The 21,745-nt window shown below is 37.9% G+C and overlaps 1 protein-coding gene across 1 annotated transcript in view; it reads right to left on the reverse strand.

Moving 5' to 3' along the window:
* Positions 1–21,745, reverse strand: part of CTNNA3 (catenin alpha 3) — a 1,555,380-nt gene that overhangs the window by 759,257 nt on the left and 774,378 nt on the right. The window contains exon 9 of the mRNA XM_036264901.1: positions 21,430–21,582. Within this exon, the coding sequence (XP_036120794.1) occupies positions 21,430–21,582 (153 nt within the window). The remainder of the gene's footprint in view (positions 1–21,429; positions 21,583–21,745) is intronic.

Raw genomic sequence — 21,745 nt, forward strand, 5'->3', positions numbered from 1 at the left:
CCTACCTTTTCTATAAAATGAGGTGAATACTACCTAAATGAGATAATGCTTGTTACACTGTCAGGCACAGAAAAGCATTTACAGAGGATAGCTATTACTATCAGCATTATCTGCATAGAGTTGTTATTTTTTGTTTGTTTGTTTTTTCTCTCTCTCTCTTTTCTAAATCCTGGCATGTTAACCATGTAATTTTATCTTCACAATACCCTGCAAGGTAGTATTAGCCTTGTTCTGCATTTGAGGAAACTGAATCACAAAGAAGTTCAGTCACTGCCATAGGGTATATTTGGAAATGCCTTCTCTGCCTCTTCATATAAAAACAGAGGCAGAGAGAGGCTACCAGGAGACGTCCCTTGATTCTCTGTGAGTGTCAGATTTTGCACAATTATTTTCATCCCAGTGGTGTTAATCTTTAAAAGTTTGTTCCCACAACTGTAAATATCTTCCTCTAACATATCACCGGGAGTGGATGCACTGTGGCCTGCGTACAGGCTGGAAGGACAGGCTCATGGAGTTGTGACTGGGAAAAGGGGTTATTCATTGCATATTTTGTACATTTTTTTTGTCAAGAATCTCAAAGAATTACCCAGGAGAAAAAATATTCCATTCATGAAGATAATAAAGATGGAAATCACAACAGAATAAAATGAGAGTGGACAATGACTTACCCAAAAGCATAATGTCCACTGTCCCGTGGTCCAGACAGGGACAGAACCTAATAAAAATGTTTTCATTTTATATTACCTGAATGTTGTTACAAGCTTAATAGTGTTTATCATCTTGGGCATTAATGTTTTTACATTTTCCTGTGTGGTCCTTATCTTGGAGAGAGAAGGTAGTCTGTGTATTAATAAGGTAAAAAAAAAAAAAAAATCATTCCTACCTTGGGAAAAATAATAAATGAGCTGAAAATTCTTCAGAACTAAGTGGTTCATCATGGCCATATCTGTGAATAGGAAGTTGCTAAATCCACACTGACGTAAATGATCACAGCAGAGAAGCCCTGAGACCTCCCCAGCTCTTGTGAAACTACCCACAGGTCCTTTAATTCAGCAGGTAGCTTCTGAATACAAACTGGAGTATGGGCAACTGACCTACACACCATTACTTGGCTGTCTGCCAGTCACAGCTCAGGTCTCATCCTTATTAGCCCCCTACAGAAATGTCTGAGACTGATCACAAATTCTGGAAGTGACATTCTGGATTGTCATGGAAATGTGCTTTTCATATACTGAAACATTTAGAAAACGGGACTCCAGAAAAGGGGACTCCTCCTACAGTGATGAATAACTACTCCAGTGTGGGTTGTTCTTATACAGTTCTTAGGAAGGTATCTTAGAAACAAGTATAGAAACAGATGGATCTTGGGTGATCCCTATGCATTTCCTCATTCATCTTTCTCTTGCTGACTACAAAGGCTTATAACACTGATAAAAATAATAAAATGAGGTACAGAATGAGGGGATTCCCCTCCCCCTACGGGCATAAACTTCTAGGTCAAAGGGATGCCTATACTGACAACAGTTCAGACATCTACACAGAAGAATTGAGGGTGACAGTCCATTTCTTGGAAAAAGCTGCTGACTGTGCTTCCTGCCGTCAGTTCTTGCCACAAAGCTCACCGACTCATCTCTGGCATCAAAGGCATCAGCATCACCTCATGCCAACACTAAGCAAGAAAAGCTAACACAAGGTGCTCGGGAAATTGGAAATGTCTAATAACATAAAATCTACGCATCTGGGGATTAAAAGCCTTCTAAATCATCCAGCATATGTAAAACAGAAATGTCAGATCCATACGTGTGTGTCTCCAAGCTGATTCCACGGTTATTTTCTCTGACTTCAAGGTTATTTTTTTTAAAAAGGACTACTGCTTTACCGTTTCTCCTCTGATCCTTGCCAATATTGCTTAAAACTGTTGAATTTTTGCAATCAGATAAATCTGCTGATTTGAATGTGAAGGTCCTCCTGTGGCTGCTTTGCCAAGTGCATTTTATATCTGGTGGGCGGCTGGTGGACAGGTGCATAACTAATATCTTGGATATTCTGGCTACAGTGTATATAAAAGCACTGAAATAATTCCAACCAACTGCTGATCAGAGATACATGACTTTGTTTACTAATAAGACGTTAATTTAGATTTTTTTATACCATCGTATTTTCATTTCTACCTGGAGCTTTAAAAATTAATAAAATAATCAATTGATAAAATTTACTTTTTGAGAACTCTTAGATTCACATTAAAATTGAGTGCAGAGTACACAGATTTTGATATACATTTTACAAGCAAAGCTCTCCCACTACCCACATCCTGTACCTGAGTGACACCTTTGTTACAACTGATGAACCTACACTGACATGTTGCATCACACAAATGACCATGTAAACCAGAGTTTGCATTATGGCTCACTTTTGGTGTTTTACCTTCCGTGACTTTGGGCAACTGTATAATGACTTGTTTCCAGCCTTATGATATCATGCAGAATATTCTCACAGCCCTAAAAATCTTCTGTGCTCTACCTATTTATCCCTTCCCCCAACTCCTGACAACCACTGATCCTAGTTGATAAGTTCTTACAGGGTAGAGTCTATCTTTTCTATAGTCTGTGATTGAATTCACCTCAGCACCCAGCAACAGTTCCTGTACACACACACACACACACATTTGAAGAATAGATGGCTTTTTGCAAACATATGCAAACTCTTTTGACATCATGCTGCTTGCAAAGAAAAATTAAAGCCAACTTAGATATTCTCCTTTGACACAATGAGTAACACTTTGACTAGACCAAGGGCTGTGAGAGAGTGAGAGGGAGAGTTACAATGAAAGGAAGACAGGGGAAAAGAAGGAGAATTTCTAGTAGTCATTTACTAGGCTGATTCCAAGCCCAAATGTGAAACTCTGCAGGGATGTTCTGCTTTTCTTTTGGCACTCCAGGCATAATTAAAAAAAAAAATTCAGAGTAATTTAGAAAACCCAAGTTTCTTTGGATGCTGTTTATACTTTATACAAAGTAATCAATAGAATGCAGAGTAAATCTGACTTTGTTTTTTAGTAATAGGCACATTTCTTAAAAGCATCAAATCTAACACTTTCATCTTGCAGAAAGTGCCCAGCCTGTTTCCTTATGGTAGGGATTTGCTGCACATACACAGTTATAGCTCTCAGCAAGTCCAATGTACATAGAAACAGCCCTTTGGCAAGATCCTCCTTAATCTCTCCCCACTCTTACCCTGGAATTGATTGCAAACAACAAAGGAGATAAGAGGGAAAAACTGATCTTCTCTGTGCCCTTAACCCTTTTAAATTCACCTTCTATTTCAAGGTTAACCGAACTGGAAGAAACCCACTTCCCCAAACTGAGGTCCTTTCCTATATTTTACTACCTAGCTATAATACCGATTCTCACTCATAAGACACCCTGCAGATCTTATCTACATATCTTACAAAAACCTCTCTTGCTGAAGTTTGTCCTTCAAAACTTGTCCTTAGGGCAGAGCTTGCTAAACTAGTGGTCCTTGGCATTATGTATTGGCACAAATGATGGGATTGTGTTTTTTGCTTTCATTTTGTTTTAAATTGATTTAGCTGTCTATAATTAGAAATCAGTAGACTTTTACACTAAAATCTATCTTTCTGGGTTTTTTTAAGAAAGTCTAATGTTTGACAACACAGGATGAGTTGATGTCCACCCTTTAAAGTGGGCTTATGTTCTCCATTGCGTCACAGGTACCCCCCTGCCAAGCCCTTTTCACTTCTTACTTGTTTGTCCTCCCACTGTAAGCACTTGAATTCTCTGCCTCTGCCTTGGGGGTGCTCTGCAAGCAAGGTTAAGAGGGGGGTGAGTGGTGGGGAGGGGCGCCTCTAAATGCATTTTATATTAGAAAGAATACTCCTAATAAAATTCTCTGCAATTTTTAACTTATCTTAGGGACTTTATATGCTTTTGTGAACTAATCAATGAAGTTAAATAGTATACATACCACTGATTAAAAAACAAAATATATTCTAAGACTCAAACATTCAACTTACAAACGGACTACTTGTACTTTCTCATCAGAAAATGATGCCTGGTCTCACTTAGGTCCGACAGCCTGGACTGATCACTAAGCATTTCTAAGCAGTTACCTAAGAATCATAAAGAATGCACACAGGAGTCCATGGCATTGAACTGTGTGCTTCTGGCTCTCTAGTTCTCTAGAAAGGAAAGTGGAAGAAGATTAGGATTCTTAGGAAAAAATGAAATAAACTCTTGGAAATTTCTCAGCTTGATCTACTTAATAGCAGGTTTCTTGTCTAATAGCACTTAGCAAGGCTTCTCTCCATCAAGGAGTGAAATATATAAAACTTTGGCCCATCCATTTTTGGATTTATTGTGCTAACTTTATTCCTTTCATCTCTGACATTGATTGAACGAAACCGATGCCCTGCTCTGCCTTTATTAGCTGTGACATTAGAAGAGTTTCTTTCGGGCATGGTTTTCATACCAGCACAGTGGTCATTGTGAGCACTGATGTGATGAGGTCCTAACAGAAAGTGCTTGCCTGATGCTGGTACAGATTACTAAATGTGTTACATGGTTGACTCTAATTTCCTCCCTTGTTTTTTATTTCTTTCTGTTATCCAAAAAAAAAGTTATTTTTGTCCTGTGAAATTCCTTATAAAACCACTCCTCCAATACTTCCGGTTAACCAGACTCAACATCTATGACCTTATTATTTACACACATAAAACAAAAGACTTATACTCTCTGTTTCCTAGAATTTTGAATGCCAGGAATGGAGAAGAATATTTAATTTCTCATTTTCCATTTACAGATAATTAAATAGAATTCCAGAGAGGTTTAGTGGTTTGCTAAAGTCAGTTAAGCAGGAGAGTAGAACTCTTCTCTTTTAATAAACAAAGGACAAACATGGAACCAGGTTTTAACAGTGGGGTTCTGTGTAGATAAACTCTATCAATCATTTTGTAGGGACTCACTATATATTTTTTTAATTGAATGGAATAGTAAACTGATGAAAAGAAATAGATCAGTCCCAACTTCCATGATCAAACTGGTGATTAAAACAAAGTTTGGCCTCTAGACCTAGGGTTACTAACTAGTCAGCTGGTATGTTTGCTTGTTAACTCTTGGCCAAGTACCATTATGAACAGTAATACTGGGAAGTCTCTAGTTTCAGATGAGCTTCACACACCAATTAATTGTATGTCAAATTTTGACTATATGATTTCTACAGCAGCTTTTGTGCACACCATCTTCTGGCCTTATTATTGTTCTAAAAAAACCACTTTTATCTAGATTTCCAAGTGGACTACAAAGGTCCAACAACTACAGTAAATTTGAAATTACCTAATAAAGTCCATTTTTCAAAAGAAAAATATCATTGCTCATTAGAGGTATTAAAGAGTCAAGTGACCTTTTTTCAAATAAGATTTTGAAGAGAAAAAAACATGTTTATAAATAGAGGAAAAGCAAGATGGCTAATATTCACTGAACAACACTGTCCACACCATGTAGCAGTTGGTACACTAATCTGTGATTCCATCCAATCTTTATTACCTTCACTTTACAATGAAGTATGTCCTTTATAAGACAGATACAGGAGATATTGAAAGACTTTCCCAAGAATATCAAATCAGGATTCAAACCCAGGTCTATACTTATATTTCATGTGTCACTCAATAGTCATGCTGTTTACCATCTTTAAGGTTTTCTAGCCCTGGCAGAATAGCTCAGTTGGTTAGAGCATTGTCCCAATGTGCCAGAGTTGCAAGTTTGATCCCTGGTCAAGGCATATACAAAAATCAACCAATAAATGCACAAATAAGCTGGAACAACAAATCAATGTTTCTATCTCTCTCTCTCTCTCTTTCTGACTCTCTCCCTTCCTTTCACTCTCTAAAATCAATAAATAATTTTTTTAAATATATTTTTCTATAGGATTAATGACATTCTACTTCATTTATTTATACACTAATTCATTCAACAACAATTTTTACAATGCTGTATATCAGGCCAGGGAATCAAAAACAAGGCTCTAAACAGCATTCCCAGTGTTCAGCACAGAACATGTCACACAGTAGGCACTGAAGGTATATTTGTTGAATGAATGAATGAATGAATGAATATACTCCAGTTTTCAACTTGCTAATCATCTATTTAGTCCAAAACATAGCCACCAGCCTCAGATGACTATTATACACTTAAAATGTGAGTAGTTTAGATTAAGATAGAATGTAAGTGCAAAATATACACCAGATTTCTAACAGTACAAAAAAAAAAAGAATGTAAAATAGCACATTAGTTTTTAAGTTGATTACATGTTAAAATAATATTTGGGGTATAGTGGATTAAATAAAGCATATTGTTAAGATTAATTACACTGTTTGTTTTTACTCTTTTCTAGTGTGACTGCTAGAACATTTTAAATTATGTATGTGGCTTGCCTTCTATTTCTGCAGGCATCGATCTGGTGCCATTAGTCATGAGACACTTGGTTTTTGGTCCCAATTTCATTATTAAAACTGATTTCTTCTCTCTCTTTAATGTGTGATAAGCTACATTTTTTTATTATTTTTTTATTTTATTTTTGTTACAGATGTTTTTCCTTTTTTACCCCATTGACACTCTCCTCCCCATCCCCCCCCCCACCGCCCCATCCCCAGCTTTGTTGTCCATGTCCATTGGTTATGCATACATGCATATAAGTTCTGTGGTTTATCTCTTCCCACCCCCCACCACCCCCTCTTCTGAGGGTTGTCAGTCTGTACCCTACTTCCGTGTTTCTGGGTCTACCCCATTCCTCAGACTGTTATGTTCATTATATTCCATATATAAGTGAGATCATGTGGTATTTGTCTTTTTCTGCTTGGCTTGTTTCACCTAGGATAATACTTTCCAGGTCCCTCCATGTCGTCTCAAAGGATAAGAGATTTTTCTTTCTTACAGCTGCATAGTACTCCATTGTGTATATGTACCACTGCTTTTTTATCCATTCGTCAACTGATGGACACTTTTAAATGCAGTCCTTTTTAACTGTCAGTCTATGCTCATGAGATTCTAATCAATTGTTGGGGGTTAGAAAAATTAATATCCAGATGCAAAATTGTCCTTAAGCAAACTGTCTTAAATATGACACCCCTGTAAATCCTTCCCTGGTAAGAAGCAACTGCCTCCCAGTAACTCCATTACTGGGTCCAGTTCTGTGAGATAAAGTCTAACCTCTTCACCCTGGCACCTAAATGTTTGAGGCCGTTATCAACTGCCTCTCTTTCACCTCATCCTTCAGCCAACTTGGCCATCTTGATTTCCTTTCTACTGTATTCCTAGAACACAGGAATGATCACTGTGCCTTTATTCATGTTGTTGTCTCCACTGGGGTTCTAGATTTTCAAGGCCAACTCCTGCCTAGTCTTCAAGGTTCGAGGTAAACATTGCCTACTTCATGCTGCATTCCCATAATACTCTAATACCATATGGTGTTTTCCCTCCTCTTAATTCCAAAACACTAATATTCCATTCAAAGATAACTCTTCTTGGTTATTATAAAAAGTCTGACTTTTCTCTAATTGTAGCACTACCATGTTTCCTATACTCCAGAGACCGGAAAACATGTAAAGAAACCTCTAAAACATGGAAAGGTCACTCACTAGGCTTTGAAGGATCGTGTTCATCACATCTTTCAGCTGAAAGAGGATTCAGATGCTGACAGTTTCTAATGCAGGGAGTGGGAAGTCACACCTGTGTGCTCTATTCTACATAAGCAAAGTCTTTGCTGCTTTAGCGATGACATCTCTTCCCACCAAGAGGAGTTGCCAAGTTGCTCACTGAGAAAGGTTTTGGTTTGTGCACAACTGTAAGTATGGATTTGTTCTTTTCTTTCAAAGGGGAAACAAAATAAAAATGGAAGGGGACTCTAACAGCTTTATTTATTTATAAATGAACATATCCTTATTTGATAGCAGATGATCAATTAAAGCAATGTGTGACACTGTAACATTCTGTCAACAGGCAAAGATATCAGTAGAGCCGAGAGCAGTAAGTGCTTCTTGCAAAACAGCAAGAGTCCCTCTAAAGCCTCTTCTGTTGGCGCTGGGGCTTTGCTAAATCTGGCTCACCAGTTTGTGAGTGGGAACAATCAGCTCTGTAGGTTGAGAGGATTATAATAAAATGTCCACCTACTTTTTCCCTTTTTGATGAAAGGCTTTCATGAAACTTACTAAAATAAGGTGCATGAAGACAGATGAATTTTTGATGAGTAAGTCAAAGCACTAACGAAGCTGGCTTTTCACAAAGAGAAACTTCTTTAGTTCATAGAATATTTCAGGCCTGGATCATTAACACTGTCATAGTTAATAATAAATAATATGCTAAAGTCCATGGGATTAAACTGGAGATTGTACCGTTTTAGTTGGTAGCAACTGTAGTGTCGACATGAACTGATTTTTCTGAGGACAAATTACAAATGATTCAAAAATAATAGTGGAGTTTTTAAATTAATTTTAGAGAAATATGTATTATTTATTATAATGACTCATAATAAATAATAAATGTGTTGAATACAATGACAATTATCCTTCTGAATAATAGTTGTATTCCAACATTAATGTTACAGATTACACCTCTAGAGTGGACAAAGTTCCTGAAAGATGCTATCAAATTGTCACAAACTCCTTCTGAGCAAAATCTAGAGCAAGGTTTATAGTGTCCGCTCTTGATCATTAATGGCAAAGGCATCTGCTAAATGACTGTGAAGAATTATTTTAAGAATTATTTTAAGGTATCCACACACAGAAGAATAGAGAGGTATTCTATAAATAATTGAGCTCAGGCATATATTTCAAGCCCAGTTACTGAAATCCCCAAAGTCAACTTTTTAGAGAAAATGAGAACTGAGTTGCTGTTAGGAATGTTTTTCTTCATTCAATACAGATTTATTTGGCACTAGCTATAAAAACTTTGCTATTATTCTAGGAGGCTCAAAATGATACAAGATAAAATCTTTATTCTCTAGAATTACTGAATATTTTTAGGATACAATTAATATTTTAAACTTTCTGTTTAATAGGTGTATTGGTGGAAGCCAGTAGAGTTAATGGTGCCCTATGTGATTATCTGTGCAAGATCAAAAGACTGGGAAGCGGAATTCAACAAGCACATGTGTTATTAATTACTGATCACTAAGCAAAGATGACTTTCCAAATCTCGATTTCTATTTCTCCTTCCTGCTGTGGCTTGGTGCATCCAAAAATACAGAGTAATTTGGATGTTCAAAGTAGGAACAGCTTTGCATAATAGTTACTTAGTTCAGTATAGCAAAGTAAACTTAGTCACCAGGATCTAGGTCCCCCAATTAGTTGCACTAACCAGGATTTTATAACCATCATTTCATCCATGATCATTTTATACAAGCTACAGCTCCATAAAAGAATAGAAATGTTCAGGCCTAATTATTGGCCAATTTGCTCTTTATTCCCATTTCTTTTCTCTGATACCCCAAATCCTTTTGGTTGGCTAATTATCATCCATATAATTTCTTTTTTTTTTCTTTTTTTTTTTTTTTTTTTTTTTTTTTTTTATCCTCACCCGAGGACACTTTTTCATTCTTTGTTCAGATAGAGCAGGAGGGAGAGAGAGAGAGAAACATCGATGTGAAAGGGACACATCGAGTGGCTGCCACCCGCACGACCAACCAGGGCCGGGGACAAACTGCAACCGAGGTACATGCCCTTAGCGGGAACCGAACCCGGGTCTCTCCGGACCGCAGGCCAACGCTCTAACCGCTGAGCCAAACCGGCCAGGGCCATATAATTTCTTAATGGTTGGTGTTTTTGTGCTTTGTGTTCAGTTCCACTTTTTGCTATCTTTTTTGTAAAAGTTACAGGTTAACCATTATTTAGAGCATTCTTTTAACAACACAAAGTTTTTCTTCAAAGATCTGATAGAAACTATTTATTTATTTATTTTAAATTTTTTTTTTTTTTGGTTTGTTTGTTTATTGATGTTAGAGACAGAGAAGAGGGGAGAGGGAGAGAGAGATAGAAACATCAATGACAGAAAACATCAATTGGCTGCCTCCTGCATGCCCTCCACAGGGAACCTCGCCCACAACCTGGGCATGTGTCCTGACTGAGAGTCAAACTGGCGACCTCTTGGTACATGGGTCAACGCCTAACCACTGAGCCACTCTGGCCGGGCCTGATAGAAACTCTTTAAAAGTGAACTTATTTTTTCTATGTAAGTTTTACTTCAACAGTTCACTGATTCTAGATTTCCCTGACAAACATAGTGGGGGTATCAAAACATAGATATATTGAACAGAGCTTTTTCTTGACGCCATTAGAATCAAAGACTTTCTGGCCTGCTATGTGAAACTGCCCAGGTGGGTACATGTGCGTGTCTGTGCAGAAACGTGGTAGAAAGCAGGGAGATAAAGGATGGGTAGGCAATCCATGCAAAGTGAGCACAGAATATTTTCTGAGACTAATCTGTATAAGCTCTCCTATTTCCCCAACTGTTGCAGACACTCCTGTCTCAATATTTGTCATACACTGATGATGATTTTCTCTGTTGCTTGGGTTAGCCATCTCCTTTCAAAAAATAATTTTCCTGGGAGATAAATGTCGTGTTCTTTTTGTTTCCTTCTTGCTAAAGACCGCAGTGTGCAAGCGCTATACCTGAAAATAAGTTTCATTATCTCCTATGTCTATATCTCTTAGACAAATAGAAGTCTCTCAATTTTAAAAAGTATTTGTTGGCTCATAGAAGTTTAGAAACTGGGAGTGGTCTTAGCCATTATCTTTTTTAAACTTTCACTTTGTATAACAAAAATTAAGCCCAGAGAAGTGTAGTAGATTAAAGGTAGCCACAAACCCTTTGCTATTCTTTCCATTAAGAAGTGGAGTCTCATGCCCCCTAACCCCCTTGTGTCTGGGCAGGCTCTGTGATTGCCTTGACCAATAAAATACAGAGGAAGTCACACCCTGCCAATTTCTGGGCCCAGGTCTTAAGAGAATGTCAGTTTCTACTTTCTGTCTCTGTCTTGGTCATAGGACATCTCATCTCAGGACCCAGCAACTAACAATGCTACAAGAAGATGAAGCCACATGGAGTTGCCATGTATCGGTGCTCCAGTTGAAACCCACAGTCGAAGCTCCTAACTGACATATATATTATCCTCACCTGAGTATATGTTTTTTATTGATTTTAGAGAGGGAGGAAGAGGGAAAGGGGAGATGGAGAGAGGAAGAAAGAGAGACAGAGAGAAAAACATCAATATGAGAGAGAAACATCAATCATTGCCTCCCATACATGCCTGACTTGGGGATCAAACTTGCAACTTAGATATATGCCCTGACCGGAAATCAAACCCACGACATTTTGGTGTACAGGATGATGTTCCAACCAACTGAACCACCCAGCCAGGGCACCAGCCAATATTTGACAGCAATCGCATGAGAGACCCTAAGTGAGAATTCCCTAGCTTATCTCAGTCAATCCACAGATCAATGCGAGAAAAAGAAATGGTTGTTTTGCCCTGGCCGGTTTGGCTCAGCGGTTAGAGCGTCGGCCTGCGGTCCTGAGAGACCCGGGTTCGGTTCCGCTAAGGGCACGTACCTCGGTTGCAGTTTGTCCCCGGCCCTGGTCGGTTGTGCGGGTGGCAGCCACTCGATGTGTTCCTTTCACATCGATGTTTCTCTCTCTCTCTCTGTTCCTCTCTCCCCCTCCCACTCTACCTGAACAAAAAATGGAAAAATGTCCTCGGGTGAGGGAAAAAAAAAAAAGGAAAGAAATGGTTGTTTTAAGCCACTATATTTGGGGACGGACTACTATGTAGTTAACATCTAAGTGGAACTGAAAATGACTTAGACCTGCTTCTGAGTCATAAGCAGAGTAGAACTAGAAGATACCACATCCAGCATAATCTTATACTACATTATAGGAACATGCTGATTTGAATCAGACTCATTTTCAGTCCTCCCCATAGCTCAAAATTCCAAAAGCCTTTCTTTCAATAATCACATAAAATATATAATTTTCAAAATCCTTAAACATTTAAAACTGACCCTAAGAGATCTGCCTACATAATAAAAGACCATTATTTGGTAATAAATTAAGGTAGCAGTCTCAAATGTTTCCTGAAGGCAGTACCTTCGTAATAAGTGATGTGAAAGAAAAAGTTCCTTAGGTAAACTGACTTGGGGAAATTCTGACAAATTAAAGAGTTCTCTTTCATTCTTGATTTTTCAGAAATGTAAAATATCTAAGAGAATACCCCACCCCTCCCAAAATTGTGTGGTCAAGGGTTCTTCTTTATTGAGCACCTCATGAGATTTATGTTTCATAGAAACACTAAACTGAGAAACAGAAATAAGGATGCAACTTTATTAGCAGAAACAACTTTTACTTTCAAAATATTTTACCAAAAAGTTGTTATTTGTGCCTTCAGCTTAGAGAACACACTTTTAGAGAAAACTTTTATAGTTATCAGGGACTACACTCAGGTACCTTTAACAGTCTGCTCCCTCTACTCTGCCTTCTAACTTTGAACACTTTCCTGTAGAAATAGTTAATAAACATTGGAGGAATGAGTATAAGAAGAAATAAATGAAACTAGAAAATGGAGATCCAAAATGGCAGTGGAGTGAACAGAAGCTACACAGACTGTCTCTCAGGACCAACCTGGAATTACAAATAAAATAAAAACAAATCATCTGAAAAAACCAACTGAAGAGCAGATGGAGAGAACCCGTATAACAAGGGATGTAAAGAGGACCCAAAATCGAGACTGGTAGGAGCTGTGAAGGCATGAGAGAGCTGGCTGGGTGGCCATGGGCAGCAGCTGAGGACTGTCTTAGCTGTGAGAAGTTCCGTCAGAGAAGTTGGGGGTTAAAACCCCAAGCCCACTCCCCAGTACACAATGGCTGAACAGGGAAAAGTACCCACAAAACACCTGACTGAGAAAATCACCAGAACAGAGATTTCGTCTAGCAGGCAGAGGGGACGGGAACATCGGCGCTTCCCTGAAGGGTCAATGCACTAAATTACAACTACAACCACTCACCTTGGGATCCAGTAGAGGGAGGGAAGACTGGCATGGAACTGTGTGAGGAGAGTCAAGGGTTTGTGGCTTTAGGGAGACAGCTGAGAAGGAGGCCATCAGGAACTCTATGCTGAGCTACTCCCTTGTCCTTCAGTAGCCATCTTCTTCAAAGAGCCCCTTCCCAAAGCCCCAGGGAAAAACATCTACCCCTGCCTTGGGAATTCAACATCATCCAGCCCAGAGAAGTGTAACCTGAGGCTCATTAACAGCCAAAGACTATCAGCAAGCCAGTAGGCAGAGACAAGATTCTGAAGGCTTTGAGCCTTGGGCCTGACCCTCAGTGTTGGGTGTCCTGGTTCTGGGGACTGAACTATGAAGGCTGAGGCCTGGATCCCTTCACTGAGCCAATAACCCACATTGCAAAAAACACTTTCTTCTCAAAGTAACTTTAACCCAGGGGAAAGCAATTGCCTCAATGGCTGGAAATCCTCTTACCCTGCCAACCTAAGGGATTTTTCATTCAGCTGAGGATCATTAACTAACTGAGACTAATAGCCTGCAGGAAAATGTTCTGGGGTAATTGATTCTTTGCTTGGCCTGCAACTTTACCTAGGAAAGTAAGACTAGACATTGGTATTTAGTGTGGTCTCTTCCAAACTCATCCAAACCCAGCAGAGGGAGCCACAATCATTGGAACACTGACACAGGAAAAATTTGGCATGCTCCAAAACCTGCCAAGACAGCCAAAATGGTGAAACAAAGAAACAAATTCCAAATGAAACAATAAGAGAATTCTACAGAAGAAGGGATACATGAAATGGAATCAAGGAAGTTATCAGAGGTAGAGTTCAGAGTAATGATTGAGGAAGCTCAACAGCATGAGTAAAGATATAGAAACAATTAAAGCCAATTGGAAATGAAAACACCAAGCAGAAATGAAGAATGACACAACAGAAATAAAGAACACATTTGGGGGTGGGATCGGGAGGACGGTGTCGGGGGAAGGAGGGAAGGAGAAACATCTGTAACAAAAATAATTTAATAAAAATTACGAAAAATAAAAACACTGTTCCACCACCATCTGCTCTTTCAGTTCAGTATTTCCTATGCTCACGTCTTCACTCTTCTCATGCAGCTGGCCTCACCCTCACCTGCCAGGCTGGGATCAGGCAAATCCAGCTATAGACTATAAAACTAAGTGCATTGTACTTGGCATCATGGCCAGGTCCAATGGGATGGGCTGCCTGGGCAGCCACAGTGTGGCCAACTGCTCCACCAGACATGTGTGGGTCCGACTTTTATTTGTCTCCCTAGGGAGAGCCTGTTCTGTCTGACACTCAGAGATTCTGGCCCTGAGACTGGCTCCTGTAATGGGCTGAAATATGTCAACTCCCCATTTCTTATGTTGAAGCCCTAACTACTATCACAACCAAGTGTGACTTTATTTGGAGATAGGGCCTTTAAAGTGGTGATTAAGTTAAAATGAGGTCATTATAGTGGGTCCTAACCCAATCTGGCTGGTTTCCTTATAAGAAGAGGAAATTTGAACATCCAAAGAAACACAAGGGATGTGCACCCACAGAAGGAAAACTATGCAAGGACACAGTGAGAAGGTAGCCATCTACAACCCAAGGAGAGAGGCCTCATGAAAATCAAACCTCCCACACCTTAATCTTGGACTTCCAGCCTCCAGAACTGTGAGGTAATAAAATTTCTGTTGTTGAAGAAAAAAAAAAAAAAGAACACATTGGAAGGAATAATCAGCAGATTACAGGAAGCTGAGGATTGGATCAGTGAATTAGAAGACAGGGTAGAAAAAAATCACCCATTCAGAGAACCAAAAAAACAAAAACAAAAACAAAAAACAATAAAAAAACAGGAGGACAGATTCCCAAAATGGCAGCAGAGTGAATGGAAGCTACAAAGACTATCTCTTAGGACCCAACAGGAATCACAACTAAAATAAAGAAAAATCATGAGGAAAAAAACAACAGAAAAGCAGCTGGAGAGGACCCATATAACCAGGGACATAAAGAGGACACTAAATCTAGCCTGGTGGGAACTGTAGAAGTGCAAGAAGGTGGGCTGGGAGCCCTGGCCCACACCAAGACACATCATAATTAAAATGCCAAAATTTTAAGACAAAGAGAGAATCTTAAAGGCAGCAAAAGTAACAGGTTACCTACAAAGGAGCCCCCATAATACTATCATCTAATTTCTCAACTAAAACACTACAAGCCAGAAAGGAATGGCATGAAGTATTCAAAGTAATGAAAAACAAGGATCTGAATCCAAAACTACTCTATCCCGCAAGGCTATAAATCAAAATAGAAAGTGAAATAAAGAGCTTCCCAGAAAAAAAGAAAAAGGCTAAGGGAATATATTAGCAACAAACCAGTATTGCAAGACAGATTAAAAGGTCTGCTGTAATAAGCAGAAGAAATAGAGAGAAATATAGCCATAATAAATTAAAATGGTAATAAATAAGTACATATCAATAATAACCTTAAATGTAAATGGATTAAACACTCTAATCAAAAGACACAGAGTAGCTGAATGGATAAGAAAGCATAACTCACATACATGTTGTTTACAAGAGACCCGCCTCACAACAAAAGACTCACATGGGTTGAAAATGAAAAGAGAAAAAATTTCCCAAGCAAATGGAAATGAAATCAAAAGCTGGGGTAGCAATACTCATATCTGATAAAGTAGAGTTCAAAATGAAGGCTATAACAAGAGACAAAGAAGGTCACTACATAATATTGAAAGGATCTATCCAACAGGAGGATATAACCTTGGTAAACATACATGCACCCAATATATTAAAAATATTCTGGAGGACTTCAAAGGAGATATTGACAGCAATACAACCAGAGCAGGAGACTTCAACACCCTGTAGACATCACTGGATAGATCCTCTAGACAAAAAAATTAGCAAGGAAACAGACTCTAAATGATGCACTAGCTCAAATGGAATAAATAGATATCTACAGAGAATTACACCCCAAAACTGCAGAATTCACATTATTCTCAAGTGTGCATGAACATTCTCAAAGATGGGCCACATGTTAGGATACAAAATAAGTCTCTTCAAGTTCAAGAAGATTGAAATACCAAGCATCTTCTAAATCACAATGGCATGAAACTAGAAATTAATTACAATAAAAACACTCAAAAACATTTAAACGCATGAAGACAAAATAGCATGTTATTAAACAATGAATGGGTTACCAAGGAGATCAAGAAAGAAAGAAAAAAATCATGGAAATCAAAGAAAATGAACACATGACAACACAAAAATCTATGGGACACGAAGAAAGCAGTCCTAAGAGGGAAGTTCATAGCACTACAGACCTACCTCAAGAAACAAGAAAATTTTCTAATATACTATTTATCCCTACAACTTAAAAAAACTAGAAAGTAAACAAAATGAAAAACCCAAAGCAAGTGGAAGAAAAAAAAAATAGTAAAGGTCAGAGAGAAAATAAATGACATAGAGACTAAAAAACAATTCAAAAGATCAATGAAGCAAAGAGCTGGTTCTTTGAAAAGATAAACAATATTGATAAACCTTTAGCCAGACACAGCAAGAAACAAAGAGCAAAGACCCAAATAAACAAAATCAAAAACGAAAGAAGAAAAATAACAACTGACACAACAAAAATACTAAGGATTGTTAAAAAAAACTACAAATAATTATACACCAACAAATCAGAAAACCTAAGCAAAAAGACAAATTTCTAGAATCACAGTCTCCCAAAACTGAACCAAGAAGAGACAGAAAACTTGAACAGACCAATAATAACTAAGGAAATTGAAGATGTAATCAATAAACTCCAAGCAAACAAAAACCTGGGCCTGGACAACTTCACAGGGGAATTTTACTGGACATTCAAAGAACTAACACCCATTCTGCTCAAACTATTTCAAAAAATTCAAGAAGAAGGAAGACTTTCAAACTGTTTTTATGAGGACAGTATATTCCTAATACCAACACCAGATAAAGACCCTACAAAGAAAGAAAACTACAGGCCAATATTCCTAATAAACATAGATGCCAAAATCCTTAACAAAAAAATTAGCAAATTAGATCCAACAATATATTAAATCATTATTCACCATGACCTTGTGGGATTCATCCCAGGGATGCAAGGATGGTACAATATTTGCAAATCAATAAATGTGATACACCATATAAATAAAATGGAGGACAAAACCCACATGATCAATGCTGAAAAAACATTGGACAAAATCCAGCACCCATTTCTGATAAATGCTCATCAAAGTGAAAATAGAGATCATATCTCAACATAACAAATGTCATATATGAAAAGCCTACAGTCAACATCATACTCAATAGGCAAAAAACTAAAACTACTTCCCTTAAGAACAAGAACAAGACAGGGATGCCTACTTTCACCACTCTTATTTAACAAAGTACTAGAAGTCTTACCCATGGCAATTAAACAAGAAAGAAAAATAAAAGGGATCCAAATTGGAGAGGAGGAAGTGACACTGTCATTCGCAGATGACATAATATGGTATATAGAAAACCCTAAAAACTTCATAAAAAATCTACCAGTTTTAATCACTGAATTTGTCAAAGTAGCCAGATATAAAATTAACATCCAGAAATTGATGCCATTCTTCTACACCAATAATGAACACTCCGAAAGGGAAACTAAAACAACAATCCCATTTACCATTGCAACATAACATAAATAAAATACCTAGGAATAAACTCAACCAAGGAAGTAAATAACCCATTCTTAGAAAACAACAGGATATTTTAAAAAGAAATAGAAGATATAAAAAAGTGGAAACATATAGCATGTTCATGGATTGGGGAAATCAACATCATTAAAATGCCCATATTACCAAAGCAATCTACAGATTCAGTGCAATCCCCATTAAAATACCAATGACATATTTTACAGAACTAGAACAAATATCCCAAAGTTTATATGGAACCAAAAAGACTCTGAATAGCCACAGCAATCTTGAAAAAGAAGAACAAAGTAGGAAGGATCACAATAACAGATATTAGGTTATACTACAAAGCCATTTTAATCAAAACAGTTTGGTACTGGCACAGGAACAGACATATGCATCAATGGAACACAACAGAGAACCCAGATATTTCCCCAGGACATTATGCTCAACTAATATTTGACAAAGATAGCAAGAGCATATAGTGGAGTAAAGACAGTCTCTTTAATAATAACAGTCTTTTCAATAAATTGGAAAGCTACATGCAAAAAAAGAAACTAGACCATCAGCTTACATGCAAAAAAAGAAACTAGACCATCAGCTTACATCATACATAAGAATAAACTCAAAATGGATAAAACACTTAAATGTCACTCATGAAACTATAAAAATCCTAGAAGAGAATGTAGGCAGCAAAATCTCAGACATCACATGTAGCATAATTTTTACTTATACATCGCCTAGGGCAAGAGAAACAAAGGAAAAAATTAATGAATGGGACTGCATCAAACTAAAAATCTTCTGCATAGCAAAAGAAACAAGCACAAAAATGAAAAGGGAACCCACCGTATGGGAGAACATAATTGCCAATAATATACATCAGATAAGGGGTTAATTTTCAAACTATATAGAGTACTCATACAACTCAACAAAAGGAAGACAAAGAATCTTATTTATTTATTTATTTATTTATTTATTTATTTATTTATTATTTATTTATTTAAATTCTCACCTGAGAATATTTTTTTAATTTATCTTCAGATAGAGTGGGAGGGTGGGAGAGAGAGAGAGAAAGATTGATGTGAGAGGGTCACATTGACTGGTTGCCTTCCACACAACCCACACCAGGGCTGGGGACGAACCACAACAGAAGTATGTGCCCTTGAGCAGCATCAAACCCATGACTCATTGGTCTGCAGGGACTACGCTTTAACTGCTGAGCCAAACTGGCCAGGGACAAAGAATCCAATTTAAAAAATGGGCAGAGGATCTAAATAGACACCTCTCCAAACAGGACATACAAATGCCCAAGAGACATATGAAAAATGCTCAATATCACTAATCACCAGAGAGATGCAAATTATAATTACTATGAGGTATCACCTCACACCGGCCAGAATGGCTGCCATCGACAAATCCTCAAACAACAAGTGCTGGCCAGGATGCTGAGAAAAAGAGACTCTAGTACACTGCTGGTAGGAATGCAGACTGGTGCAGCCTCTATGGAAAACAATATGGTGTTACCTCAAAAAATTAAAAATTGAACTTCCATTTGACCCAGTGATCTCACTTTTAAAAATATACCCTAAGAAGCCTGAAACACCAATCAGAAAGAATAAATGCACCCGTATGTTTATAGCAGTGCTATTTACAATTGCTAAGATCTGGAAATAACCCAATTGTCCATCAATAGATGAGTAGATAAAAAAGCTGTGGTTTATTTACACAATAGAATACTCTGCAGCTGTAAAAAGAAAGATCTCTTATAGTTTTAGATAACATGGAGGGACCTGGAGATTATTATGCTATAATAATCCAATCAGAGAAAGATAAATATCACATGATCTCACTTATTTGCGGAATGTAATAACAAAATAAGCTGAGGAACAAAATAGACCCAGAGACACAGAAGTAGGTATCAGACTGACAAACCTCAGAGCAAGGAGGTGTGGTGGCAGGTGGGAAGAGATAAACCAAAGAACTCATATGCATCCCAGCCACCAGCTGGATTCCCGGTTGGGGCACATGCCCAGGTTATGGGTCCTATCCCCAGTAGGGGGCATGCAGGAGGCGGCCAATTGATGTTCTTTCATTGATGTTTCTATCTCTTTCTCCCTTCCACTCTCTCTAAAATCAAAAAAGAAAAAAAAAATGTTTAAAAAAAAAAGAACTCATATGTATGTATGCATGACTAACGGACACAGACAACAATACTGTGAAGGGAGGGAGGGTGTCAATCGGAGAAAAAGGAGAAATATCTATAACAAAAATAAATTAATAAAAATAAATAAATGAAACTAGATAAGTAATGAATAATTGAACGAATTCATTAACAATTGCAAACCTGAAAATCAGCTCTGACTTTAACCTGGCTTGGGTTTTATACCTTTAATTCTATATAAGGTGTATGAGAATTGTAACTGTCGCCGTGTGTCACGGAATTTTGGGGGCATTCAATGGACATGTCACAGTTGAAGTTTGGGAAGTTTTAGGTGTCAAATGATCTTACCAGACATCTCTTTATCCACTCCCTTCATTTTTGAGAGCTGAAGACTGGGCTTCAGAAAGAGAGCTTATAGTACAAGTGTTAGCCACATCAGAAACCTCCCCCCCAGTCGATCCACATTCAAGATGTCGGTAAAACCCTCTATTTTAGTATATGTTACATTGAAAGCTGTGATTCTAATCCAGATGGTGACCATTTCTAACACAAGTTTTACAAGCAATTTGGGTCCCAAAACACATATTTCACCAATGTTCATGGCCCGTTTAGGAAGGTATGACAGTCTAAACATTTGGGCACCGACAATGAGAGTAGACCCGAGCCTTAACAATTGGTACAGTCATACTGATGGGAACCAGCAGTATATCAGCTCTGGTGTGTGGATGTGGTCAGTCACATTTCCCCTTCCTGCCACTGGTCCCCAGCTCTGTGAGGACTGTCACATTACTGGATGTTGGAAATTATTCCATTCAGGCTCTTATACCATGACTGCATTGTGATAGCCATGATACAATAGGTTCCATTATGTGTCTCTGGGGAGTCACCCAGCCCTTCATGGTTCTGGGAACAATATGCCACCTGTCGCCCAAATCATGGGGGTATTTCCATGTTTTCAGTTTACAAGTAGGAGGAAATTATAATTTTATCACCTCCTCTTACTCCAATTAAGACGTGAACCATCCACTAAACCGTACTTAATTACTCTGGATCTCTCTACCCCATATATCCTACAGTCTTGTTCTATAGTCACATTACATCGTGGAGTGTTATTTGAAAGGCTAAAGGAGTAATGCAGCCAGGAAAATATGGTAGAAACACAAAAGAATTAGCATGAGATATAATATTTGATACTTTTAAGTTACAATGGAAAGAAAATATTTGTAAGGATAGAACAAGGTATTTGCATTTAACTGGTTTATCTGAAAAAATAGCATTTAAACAGTATTATTTTTTTATAGTTTTATAGCTCTTTCTAATTGGCCTTTTCCAAGCCAATGGGGAATAGTTTATAGAGTTTGACATATATACCTTTATATTACCTTGGCCCAACTCTGCTTCATTGGTAATAAGTTGTCAAAAGTTATTATTTAAGTATAATTCAATTGTAAATAGGGAATGAAAGCCTTATTCTCCTGGATTTAAAGTAGGTAAAATTCTAGCACACTTACTTCCACAAGCCTGTTGGTGTGTTCACGAAATATCGCAGCATATTCTTTTATTTCCTTTTCCCGGCCATTCTTGGCAGCTTCAATGAGAACCAAGAGTGGGACAGTTGTATCCAGAAAAGAGTCTGACACATGATCTATAATGGCCTTACGGAGCTGAAAAGAAACAGAAAATTCATGCTTTTATTTTTTTTATTTTTTTATCCTCACCCAAGGATATTTTTCCATTTTTTGTACAGATAGAGTGGGAGAGAGAGAGAGGAAGGGAGAGAGAGAGAGAAACATCGACATGAAGGGACACATCGAGTGGCTGCCACCC

This window comes from Molossus molossus, unplaced genomic scaffold (assembly GCF_014108415.1).
Source record: "Molossus molossus isolate mMolMol1 unplaced genomic scaffold, mMolMol1.p scaffold_m16_p_17, whole genome shotgun sequence".
NCBI classification, from domain to species: Eukaryota; Metazoa; Chordata; class Mammalia; order Chiroptera; family Molossidae; genus Molossus; species Molossus molossus.